Source organism: Puntigrus tetrazona, chromosome 21 (assembly GCF_018831695.1).
Source record: "Puntigrus tetrazona isolate hp1 chromosome 21, ASM1883169v1, whole genome shotgun sequence".
Lineage (NCBI taxonomy): Eukaryota > Metazoa > Chordata > Actinopteri > Cypriniformes > Cyprinidae > Puntigrus > Puntigrus tetrazona.
In genome coordinates this window covers 7,147,138-7,160,304 of record NC_056719.1, presented here as the reverse complement: position 1 = coordinate 7,160,304, position 13,167 = coordinate 7,147,138, and the positions used below count along the sequence as shown (strand labels likewise).

The 13,167-nt window shown below is 36.9% G+C and overlaps 1 protein-coding gene across 1 annotated transcript in view; it reads right to left on the bottom strand.

The window, feature by feature from the left end:
- Positions 1-13,167, bottom strand: part of LOC122326095 (protein turtle homolog B-like) — a 77,971-nt gene that overhangs the window by 22,538 nt on the left and 42,266 nt on the right. Inside the window, 6 exon segments of the mRNA XM_043220786.1 lie at positions 36-152; positions 249-389; positions 1,754-1,896; positions 5,121-5,266; positions 7,827-7,968; positions 10,188-10,305. Coding sequence (XP_043076721.1) covers positions 36-152; positions 249-389; positions 1,754-1,896; positions 5,121-5,266; positions 7,827-7,968; positions 10,188-10,305 — 807 coding nt within the window.

The window sequence follows — 13,167 nt, the reverse complement described above, 5'->3', positions numbered from 1 at the left end:
AGTCCAATTTAAGGATCCATAAGGATGCTTTCTACCTTTCTCCATGTAATGTTGGGGAATGGGTCTCCTTCTGCCTCACAGGGGATGACCAGCTCTCGACCAGCCTCCTGCCTGTACTCCCCTCCAGGAACCACCAGAAATTTGGGTGGGTCCTATACACCACCAAACAGCATGTTTTATTAATGCAAAAAGATGATATCATAAGAGATAAATAAGCTTGAAAAGAAACTCCATGTTTCATTCTTTACCTTTAGCACCAGAGGGGCGGGAGGGGACTGTCCCATTGTACCGAGGCTATTGTAAGGCACGCAGGTGTAGGTGCCGAGAGAGTCCTCTGTCACCTCAGACACTCGAATGCTCCCATCTTCCATTTGGCTCCAGCCAGGGTACTGCAACAGGAACAGAAACAGCACACACACAATCAGGGAAATCGATTCCTGTATCTCAGAGAGTAGAGCATTGCAATGTTTGATTCTTTACTGAACGTATTGAACAAGATGTTTTGTAGAATACCATTCAAAATTTGTGGTCAGTAAGATATTTGTTTTTTAAGTCTTATATCTACAAAAGCTACATTTTTATTTTAAAATACTATTAAAATTTCATTGGTTACTTTTCTGTTTCAAGTAAGGATTATTATTGGAAAAATAACTAGCTTCATTTCATGGCCGCATCACCACCTCGAGTGTGAATTATTTTTCAAATAATTGAACAGTCTGGAGTCAATTATTGCACTTATACTATGGAGAGAGAGAGTGAGAAAGTGTGTGAATTATCTCAGAGTCTGTGCATCTCTTAAAAGTGTTTGGCTAATCGTGAAACGCCGTTGATGTTAGAGATAAAGTCATCAAGAGTAGCACTAGCAACATTAGCAGGTATGTTAATGTGTGTGTGTGTGTCTCTGAAGGAGAGAGAGAGGAGAGAGATATGTCCACTTTTTTGTGATAACATATTCAAATGAACAGAATTAATCTTAGCATTATAAACGTTTTACAGTTTGGGGCAGTAGTAGTTCTTTAATAAGTAAATTGCTTTGTGTAAAAGCATTTATATTACTGTAAGAAAATTACATACATGTAAGAAATTATATAAACTGCAAATTGTCTCTCATCTGAGAATGATATGCAATTAGTTTGAAGCTAATAGACACAATGGATAAAATCACTTATGTATGAATAAAATAAAAAAGGGAAGGGGCCATTTTATACACCATATCAGCTTGAATAATGAATATTAATTAGGTGATTAGCAATCTCTAAATCACATAATTAATTTGCTGAAAAGCAGACACACTAAGTGGGAGTAGACCATAACCAACCAGCAGACTGTCTCTAGTAGGTTATCGTTTTACATGGCTGGCTACGATTATTTCTTTATAATGCATCCTAAATTTCTATATCTTTCAATTTTTTTCACAAAAAGTGTCTAAAAGGCTTTCGAATTGATTAAAATCCTTTTGTGATAATTGTTGTTATGTACCTTAAAAGCCTACATATTTTCAGCTGCATGGACACTACTCTTGAGAGCCAACTGCACAGAGGAAGACCAAGGTTCGAATGAATGAAACAGATATCCTGTTTCTTCACTGTAAGGTCAGTTATTCTCAGTTTGACTTTATAGTTGTAGAGGAGCCAGCGATCTTTGTCTGTGTGAGACTATGAGATCAGTGTGAACTGTGAATGAAACCCATCTCACACAGGCCCAAGCGACAGCATCTGTGAAAACACTCAGATCACTGTCCTGCTGGACTCACCTTCTCTATCCGCAGAGGCAGGCCGTCTTTTTTCCACTTCACTGAAGTGACAGGCGGGTTGGCATCCACCGGGCAGCGGATGTACCCCGGCAGTCCAATGGCCACGTAAATAACGGGCGGCATGTTTACCACACGGGCAGGGTCTATGAGACACAAGAAGAGTAGAAACGAGATACGGCATAAATGTTGAAATATCTGAGTGACGCTCTTGTGCATTGTTAAACTGTCAGACAGATGAGAGGAGTTTGTTCCGGATGTCTCTCTGAGTCATTAGTCTGGAACATTAACACAAATCCTCTGAATAAGTCAACTACCGATTGAGAAGTACACTATAAAGAACTTTTTGCTCTCACATAGCCTGAACTAACTCACATTGAGACTATTACTCAGCTAATAGTAGTACAGCACAATAAGTGCCTTGGAAACAATAGCTAAAGTCAAAATAATGGAAATTAATGCAAAATTTGTACAAATTTTTCCCATGCTAAACTTTTACATCAATTTTTTTTTTTTTTTTAATTACCACTAAAATCTCACAACACTTTCTTGATCACCAAATCAGCTTATTACAATGATTTCTGAAAGATCATGTTAAAATTCAGCATCACAGGAATAAAATGCATTTTAAAATACATGAAAATTACTTTTAACTGTACTTTTTTTTAATCAAATAAATGCAGTCTTATAATCTAATAACAACCCCAACCTTTTGAAAGAAATGTGAATACATAAATAGAGAAAATAAACACATATTGTGTCATTCCAAACATATCATAAGGTCTTTAATCATCATAGTAACACAAATTAAGATATTTCTGAAATCCTCTGGCTTTCTGACCCTGCATAGATAGCAACGCATCTGTCACAGAAAGGCAGTAAGGACATTATTAAAATAGTCCCATGTGACGTCAGTGGTTCAAACTTGATTTTATGAAGTTTTGAGAATACTTTTTGTGAGCAAGATCCATTGCTGTGTATGGGATGGTCAGACAGCTCAAAGGTTTCATAAAAAAAAAATCTCAATTTGTGTTCTGAAGATGAACCGAGGGCTTACTGTTTTGGAACGTGACACGAGGATGAGAGATTAAAGATGTTCATTTCTGGGTGAATTATCCCATTAGATCCTTTGTGCCACAAAGCATAAACAACAGTATAATTTCTGATGACATTTCCCTTCTTTATATTGCATGAACAACATCTAAAGCAAAGACTATCAATAATGCTGTAAAAGAGATTCAATTGTGTGTGACTCATAAATCACAGCCTCTCGTTAGTGAAGACATCAGCCAACCGCAGTACGCCGTAGAACGAGAGGGAGCGGCGTTCCGAAACGAACGCTTTGAAGAAACCCACTGCTCCATCTCAACGCTTAGCAAAGAGCCCGGGTCTATTTTTAGCACAAGTGGAGCTGAGGGACGGGACGATGGGAGGAGTGGACCAGAGTTGAGAACACAACAGAAGAAAAGCGAGCCGCGAGGACGGAGCACAGGGCTGCCAACGAAAAGCAAGGAAAATAATCAGGCAATCTCGACGCACAGATTGGACCTGCAATGCCGTCAGCCGTCCAACGAGGCCGCCGTCGCCCACGCTTCCAGCCCGCCGGAGCGTCTGCAGATGACGTCACTGCAGAGAAGAGGGTTTCCACACAGGATGATGTCATCCTTTTACACCCCCCTCCTTTTTTCACACTTACTGTCAAATACACTTTCTCCGCGCCTCTGCTCGCTACACACATGGGCGGCCAGACCAAGTGAGACTGATTCGGAAGACGGGTGAAAATTCCCGCGGCCTGGGAATTCTATGATGTAATCCCTTTCCGCCACTTCGAACTGGTCCGACACAGGCTTCCTCTGAGCAAGGGAATATGAAATGTCTGTTGCCTTGGATACCACAGCCACTTCTGCAGCATTCATCCCTGTCACTATTAACTGCAAATGCAACATGTTTGGGTTTTGTTGGTGTTTTTTTTTCTCAACATCGTCTAGAAAAACCATGGTCTTTGCATCAGTCTATTGGCGTGGAGGATGTGAGCCGTGACTGAGTGATCTGCTAGCTTACTGACTCAAGGTCACTGTTTCAATTCAGCTCCAGACTCCGGGGACAGAAGGCCATTCCAATCTCTCGGCTGCAAATAGAAAGCGTCAGCCTGCCCAACAGCGGCAGTTGAAGCTAATACACCCTCGTGCCAATGTACTGAGACGGAATACGCCGGGAGACTAAAGTAACCCTTTCATCAATTATAAATGATCACACTGTAAGAAAAACTGTTATACCGCATTATTCTGCATACATGGTCTCAATGTGAAAACACAATAATGATTTGGCCTGTGATGAAAAGGCATAATCCAGTAGTGAAGGTTGTTACTGAGTTTTCACGCTCAATCCAGTGAGACCAATGTCACAGATTCAGGATGAAGGAGAATTCCTCCTCTATTATGTCATGACATTACGTAATACAATAGGCAACTGGGAATTGGGCTTTATCTAAAAAGAATTTGTTACAGTGAAAGGTTGTCATTGTATCATAAGTAATGTAGGACATCACCACCGTTCGGTTTCATTTCAGCAAATCACTAACATTTAAAGGTTTGGGATCAGTAAGATCTTTTAAACAAGGCTGTATGTATTTGATCAAAAAAAGTTTCTTATTTTTATACTTTAAAATATAACTCATTTCTGTGAAGCAGCGCTGAATAGCAGTGTTACGTTGTAACACACAATTTTTAATAATCGCGGTTCTATTAAAGGACCCTAAATAAAAGTATCACAGGTCCAGGTTTCCAACATTGATTAAAAATCAACATATTCAAATTATGTCTGAAGCAACAAGTGACGCTGAAGACTAGAGTAATGATGCTGAAAATATTTTTTTCTCTACAAATTATATTTCAAAGTGTATTCAAATAGAAAACTGTTATTGTAAATTGCAATATTATTTAACAAAATTCATTCTTTTTCTGTATTTTTGATCAAATACTATTTTGAACTATTTACAACTAATTGTACAATTACTTCATTACGATTACCAGCTAACTAAACTGACATAAGCACATTTGCGACACTGATCGTGTGCACAAAAGGTCAGATGCCCTTAGTTTTAGAAGCATGCTTTAGGTCATTCTCACAAGATGCTGAATAATAACACACATGATCACCACATTCAACAAAACAAAAGCTTTTTGGACAACTCCACTGATCAGCAGAGTACTGTAACAAATACCAAACGGATTCTATTCTGGTTGTTTCTCGCCTACATACTGCAGCTGTAGTTTAGCATCTGCACCGTGCAAGGCAGTGAGAATTTTTAGGGGCATCAGAAAAGACAAAGATGTAGCGTCTCTAGTTGTGTATCAGCAAACTGACTCACAATGCACGGTCAGGTACGCTGATGCAGAAGGTGGGCGCCCAAGGCTGTTACTCGGGCTGCAGGTGTATTTCCCAGCATCCTCAGGTTTCACCTGGGAGATGATGAGTGAACCGTCGATCAGAATACTCACTCTGCGCTTCAGATCACTGAAGAGAGAGAAAAGAAGAAGTTGAATTAGAATCGATAGTAGTCATGATACCAACGGTCTACATAATACTACTACATAAATCAAGTTAAAAAGGTTAGGGTCAGTAGGTTTTATTTTAAAGAAATTAATATTTTATTCGGCAAGGAAAAATGATAGTAAATATGTTTGTAATGTTATAAAATTGTCAATTAAATGTTGTTCTCTTGAAAAACAATTTTCAGCTTTCCGATGTTCATTATTTCACATAAAATAAGCACAAGTTTGGAGAGTGTACGAGACATTAGTTACATTAGTTAACATGAACTAAAAATAAGCAATACTTCTACAGCATTTATTCATCTTAGTTAATGCTAATTTCAGCATTACTAATGCATTAGTAAAATCACAGATTGTGTCTGTTAACATTAGTTAATGCTAACGTGAACAATTAATTATTGCATTTAACTAATGTTAACAGCTTATATAAATAAATGATGAATAAACAATGTAATAAATGTATTTTTTTATATTAGATAACACATTAACTAATGTTAACAAACAACACCTTATTGTAAAGTGTTAACAAATAATCTTACCAACCCCAAACTTTTGAAAGATAGTGAACAAAATATTTTTTTACACTCCGCTTACAGAAACGAAATAAAAGTTTGTAAGTACTGACATTTTTTCTAAGCTATCCCTATAAATATGCATGTCCAAGTAAATAAATTTAAAGCCAGAGGAAAAAAAAAAAGCACAGTTTAAAGCCTTGTGAATTATGGTCTACTCTTTCAACGAGAACAGATGGAGTGTCCGAGGCAGAGATCAGAGGAAAAAAACGCTCCAGTGGACAAAATGCCTGCGTGGCCTCTATTCTTGCCTGTGCTTCCACCTGTCCTGCTGCACAGAGCCTCTATTAAAAAGAAAGAAGAGAAAAAACATAATATCCTTTTTCTATAGAGTGTACAGGCCACGCATGAGGGCATCTTGGATGGCTTAGAGCACTGCTACTTCTAATCAGTGCTAGTGGAGCGTATGATGACACAAGCGCCGTGTCGCTAGGTATTCTTGTCATGGTGGAGAGAAGGAGAAGCGTGGACCATGAGAACCCGAGAGGGTGTATGACCAAGCTGCATTTGTCGTTTATAGTGACGATAGTGGGAAATCATTTTGTGCCCTTTCTTATTCAAGGTTACCACGAAGGACACACTGTATTATGTAATATTTGTGTGTGGTATGTGTTTTAATGCTTATTAGAGTACCATGCTATTAGTGAGGAATTAAATCTATTGGTCTTCAGGTGAGGAGTTGCTTTTTAGCATTCCAGTTTAGTCACTTATAAGGCATCGAAGTGTTTCAGTCCGTCAGATTGTTCGAACACAGCAAACAAAACACAAATGAGACTTTATCTGGTGTGTGAACCTCTAAGCAAGTGTAATGACACTGACACATGCACACAATGGAAACACAAGTAAAAAACATATAGTGAAAAATTTGCAAAAGCAATTTCCCAAGCAAAATTTCAGCTTGTTTTGCCAATCCTATTTGCAACTGCATGGGGTTGAGAGCATGCATACTTGTGTATCCTTTTTTGACCGACAACTCCTTGTGTAAATGGGTCAAATGTAAATTTTAAAAAATGCATCCGTTTATCAAAAGATGAACACTACCATTCAAATATTTGGGGTCGGTAAGATTTTTGATCAGATAAATTCAGCCCTGGTTTGAGAATTTAAAAGAACTGTTTTCTATGAAAGCTTATTTCTATCATTAAAATAAATAAATGATAATAAAAATAAATAATAAAAAAACTTTTATAACACAATTATGTTTTTTTTATAATCCTGGGTTTTTATCTCACAGTTCTGACTAATTCCTTTTTTTCTCTATGGTAGAAAAAAATGAGGTGAGATATAAACAGAATAAAAAAAAAACAAGAAAAGGTCAAAATTCTAAGCTGAAAACAGTGCTGCTTAATATTTCTGGGTAAACGCTGATGTAATATTTTTCATGATTCTTTCAAAAGAACAGCATTTAATTTATTTGTATTATTATAGCTAGTGCTGTCAAATGAGTAATTTGCAATTAATCGCATCCAAAAGTTTTTGTTTTGTTTTCGAAAAAATACGCTGTATGTGTCTGTATTTATATATACATAAAAATATATGCAAACATATTACATACACAAAAACTTTCATTGTGGATGCAGATATTCACGATTAATAGTTTGACATCACTAATTATAATAAAATATCTTAAAAAAACTCAATAAAAAAAAAAAAAAAAATCGAACTGACGCCGAACTATTGAACGGTAGTGTGCAGAAAATCAGTAGTGGTGGTTTATTTAGTTACATTTTGTGCACCTATGAAAACATTTCAGTTTTCTACAAAAATGTCACAACACAAGGGTTTACAAAATGTTTAACCAAAGCCTAAAACAGTATCACAATGGCCATAGTCCCTAAAACTCACTGATGCCTCAATGATGATGACGAAACTACATGGACTGTGACAAACTCCACATGGACACAGGACAGTGGGGGTATGGTACAGTAATGAACCCGATCATAACTTTACTTCTTGAAGAAGACGTTATCTTCCTCCCAGAACCAGGTGTACGTTAGGTTGCCAGGATACGCCTCAGCCTGACAAGTGAAGAATGCATCCTGGGATATGTTTACGGTTATGTTCTCTGGCGGTGAGACAATAAATGGGGGTCCTGAAATAGAAATGAGACGCATCATAAATCAGCATTACGTATCAGGATGTGTCACATCCTATTGAAGCATATAGCAATCTCAGTCCTCTTCAAGGTTAAAGACAACAATACTGAAAAAAAACATTTAATGTAAGTGTTTCCAATCTCTCAGCTCTATATATATATATATATATATATATATATATATATATATATATACTGTTTGTCTATTCAACAATATTACTTATTTGTATTCAATACCACATTTACAGCAGTGTACAGACTGAATAAAGAATGATATCATACTGAACGAGTTAATAAAGGTACCACTCCGCTGTAACGTACATATTTGGATCAGCAGTCTCATCTGAATATCGTTGGCCAAGATGATAAGAATTTTACCCAGCGGCCTACCCACAGATCTCACTCTACCGCCCACTGTGGGCATTGCTTCAGCTGGCAGTGCCAGTGTAAAGAGAGGGCTCTTCTGTGGAGAAAGCCTGCAGAGAGCTCCCCGTGCAGGCACGGACTCTACAGATGCTCTCTGTCCTACTCGACAGCACACACACACACACACACACACACACATTACAGTACAAAAACAAACTCGCTAGACAGCCAACGTGTCTACAAAACCAATCGTGTTTCTGCAACTTGCCACTTTTATGACTCAGCCGTTGATTTTGTTTAAACTAACAGAAAACTTTCTTTCTCTTTTGTTAAGTGAAGGTCTTATTAAAATGGAAATTCTTTCACTCATTGATTTTTTTAAATACTTATCTGCTTTTTATGAACACACTTTTTTTTTACTACGCACTTTATCTTTTAATATGAGAGTCTAGTCTAGACCAGGCAAAGTTTCCTGCCCTACCTGATCTGGTTCACAATGCTCATTCTGGCAAAGGACCAGCAACTAAATGATCAACGTGAAGTAACCAGAGGTTTTATGTTCATAAAAGAAAGTCTCATGTTTCATGATAATTGCATAGTATCTCATAATAAACAGAAACTTTCTTATAATTAATGTTTAGTTACAGTATTTAAATAATAATAATATTGCTTTTACATAATAATCACAAAAAGTATTATAATTAATGCTTAATATCTAATAAGATGTTATCTCTTGAGTAATGACTAAGTGATATAAAATAAGATAAAAATATAACTAATTTATCATGATTAATGCAAAGCATCTCATAATAATGAGAAACGTTATCATGATTGTCGAAGTAATGATAAACTTACTCATGATCAAGGCACAGTATCATATTAATGGGAAACTTATAACTATAATTAATATTTAGTATCTTGTAATAATGATTCATGTTTATTGTTATTTGTGTGAATTGTAAAGTCATTATAACAAGAAAGTTTCTCTTTTTCTGTGAAAGTTTTGCGTTATTGTGAAATGGCAGGCTATTATTATTCTCATTACCTTAAATTGCAGAATTAAAATTAATTTTTACTTAACTGTGGCAGAAACAGGCCTCCAACAACACCAAATCAGTGACATGAAATCATTTGGCATTATAGTTATTAGAATGAAATGGCTACAATCACGAAATAACGTTTCACTTTTGAACCATTACATACAGTGGGTGAGAAAGAAATTCAAAAGAAGTGGTTTTAGAAAAAAAATGGAATGTCATTTTATGACTGCATTGAGTTTTTGATACTAGTTTGATTGGCATTTGATGGGACAAAAATAGGAATGTGTGCTTTATTGTTGTTTAGAAGTGTGAAAAGGGTGAATAAAGAACACTATTGCACTGAAATCTAATTTTAATCTTTTGACAGCTCTTACATTTGTATAAAAATCTCTCCAAGTAAAGTGTATTTATGCTTATGGGTAGGCCACAGTCACACACCAAAAAACGTTAACAAATAGACAATAAAAGTTATAAATCCACTGTGTTATCGGGTTACATGCTAACATGGCATGCTAAAAGCGGCAGGCGCAGAGCAGATTAGGGATCCCAACAGGAAAAAAGCTTTTGGCAGCACTATGGAGAAAAATCTCTCTGACAGTGAACCCATTACTTCTTCATACTGTACCAGACAGCCAACATATGGAGTCCAATTATCTCTGTAGCTCTACAGCATGGGTGCCATGCAGCACGCGGCTTTGCAAGCATGACTGTACACACATACATAGACACAAACACATCACACAGCACTCCAACAACATGATAGTAGAGTCATTCAGTTAATAGCAATCGATAAGGTCCTGGAGCAGTTACCTTGGACGAGTAGGCGTGTGGTATGGACGGCCTCTCCCTGCTCGCTGTACGCTCGGCATGTGTACGCTCCCCTGTCCTCGCGGCTGATGGAAACGATCGTCAGGCTGCCATCACTCACCTGTGGAGAGAGGTCAAAACATTACACGCTGACATCCAAATTCATAAATAAATCTCATTAAAGTTCACAATTCTAAATGAAAACTCTGTCATGAATTACTCTTCCTCGTGTCGTTCCCAAAGCCACAAGACCTGTTCATCTTCTAAACACAAATGAAGCTATTTTTGATTAAATAATATTATTAGTCGTAACATTATAGCATCATTACTCCAGTCACATACTTCAGAAAAAAAAAAAAAACAGCATTTTTATCTAGACAAAATCCAGAAGAACTGTGGCAACTACTCCAACTGCTTCAAGAAACCTCCCTGCAAAGCTACCTGAATAAATATGTGCAAGTGCGCAAGGGCAAAAGCTGCTTTAAACGCAAAGGATGGCAACAATTTAAAAATTAACTGATAATGAAAATCTATTTATGACATAATTTTTGACAGCATCTTTTAACAGTACTGTAGCTTTGCAGTCAGGCCTCTTAAGGGATCTTTGAAATGTTGCCACTCCGTTTCTGCACCATTCTACACAGACTGGATCTCTGTGTGGAGATCTGGCTGTTGTTAGGCTCCTTGTGAAAACAAAAATGGGTTATTAGGCAAAATGAATGATCAGAACTGTAAACCGATAAAGCAAAAGATTGAGGACATACGTCGTGAATGAGTGCAACTGAAAATGGAAGGTGACAAGCTTACACTTTAAGTAGATTTTTAATATGCTTCTGGTCATAAAGCTTTTTCGATAGTTTTCAAGGCTTTTTATGTTGGGTGGGATCTGCAATCTCTGACCCGACCGGTTTGCTTCCATAGCTGTAATACGCTATGTTTTCCCCCACTGGGCAACCCGGGTCAAAATACTGCTGGTTAAATTGGCAGTGGGGTGAATCACACAGATCAAAACATAAAAACACACATTCTGACACAGGACGCAAATTTCTACGCACACCGTTTTTATCCTAAATGTCTGTAAACATTATTATAAAATACTTTTCAGGATTTTTTTCAATTATTCAGTGTGTATTCTGGAAAACAAGACACCAATACGGTTGGAGAAAATTGCTTTTTGCAGAAAGATGTCTCTGAAACTTAAATATATTAAAATAATCAATCAATCAATCAATAAGTCGATGTAAATCTCCTTTTTGCTTATTAAACAGCTCAGGTATTTTTTTAAGTCTGTTTGCTTCAAGTGAAAAGTAGCGCCTTAAGTCTTGAGCAACTTCTTCTTTTTTTTTTTATCTCTGTGACAGATTTGGCTTTTTTCTTATATGAACACACAGATCAGTAGAAATGATGTGCTGGGGGAACCATGCTCAGCATCCCACGAGACATCCATTTTTCCCGCTGCCAAACCCACATTCAACCCATGTATCATGACACGGGCTACTCTTACAAAACAACTCATAATGATTAAAACAATTTGACGAAACAAATTGTCTTGTACACAGTACAAACAAAAGCGCTTTGCAGTGAAAGCGTTGTGAACCGGAGACAGAGAGGCAGAGACTGCGTAGGAGAGATCAAACAAACCAGGCCACTCCAACAGAGACTTACAGATCAATGTGCATCTCTCTTTCTGCGCCCACACATGCGTTATTTCCATTTTACCAATTGTAGAGCAGTTCTTGCATTTATCTAATATGCTCTGGATTTTTCTTGGATAGATGATCCGTGCCATGTGGACCGAGGAAGGTTTGGTATTTTTATAAAACATTTTAGAAATTTGGATACAAAAGCATCATCCATAAGAGGGATTTCCCAGTTTTAGAAATGGCCAATTTTGTGCTTTATTAAATTTCTGGGATGTCTCTAATGCAGAGGGAACGTCTACATTTCTTATTTATTTATTAGTTTGATTTACGTAAGTCATTTCAAATTATTTGCGGATAAGCTCGTTAATATTCATGAGCTAAGCCTTTTGCACAGCAAAGAAGTTTTCTTTTGGGCAGGCTTTTAGTAAAATACTAGTCCAGCCTGCTTAGCGTCCCGTCTTTATTTTGAAATGATATAAAACATGCAAGTCATAATTCATTAATAGGATCCTGTATGAACTCCGAAGCTCTTTCAAGCTGCGATGGTTAGCTTGCTGGCTCGGTTTCACAATTATCCTTTCGAGACAAGGCCGCACTTAGGAGAGGAGAGTGTCTCTGCTTGTTTTTTGGCCTTGAATCATGCACATGCTCTCAGAGAGTGAGCTGAATAATTGATTCAATCTGTACAAGAGTGTGTGTTTGGTGGCAGAGGGGCAGGTATGGGACGGGGTACTCACTATGCATGATTCATCAGTGCATGTTATTGCAAAAGAAAAAAAACAACAACACCAATGTTTGTCGTTGTAATTTTCATCAAAATGCAATACCTTGCTTCACCTTTGAAATAAGTTTCTTTTTAGCTGACATCACTGAGCAATGAAATAATGCCGCCTTTTGTAGATTTTAATTGTTCGTGCAATATAGGTTATGGCAATAAGATTTCTGGCATTACCGTCAAGTATCAGGAGAACAACAGTTCATTCTCATTTTAAGAACCATTTCTCATATTCTTGTTTTTGTTACGAGCAAACTCATTACAAAACATTTTTGGGTAACGCTATTTTAAGGTGTCCTTGTTTCAAGGTACATGTACTTACTATTGTAATAACAATAAATTATGCATAACTGCATGAAAGTAACCCTAAAACAAACCCTATACTAAGTACATGTACTTAATTAAAGTCACTTAGTAATTAAATGTATAATTACACTGTAACGAGGACATCTTTAAAAAATGCAACTGAAATAAATGTCACATTGCATACGTGAAAAGCTAGAATTACAAGAAAATAAAAATATTTACCAAAATGTTTTATTAAATAATTATAAAAAATATGATT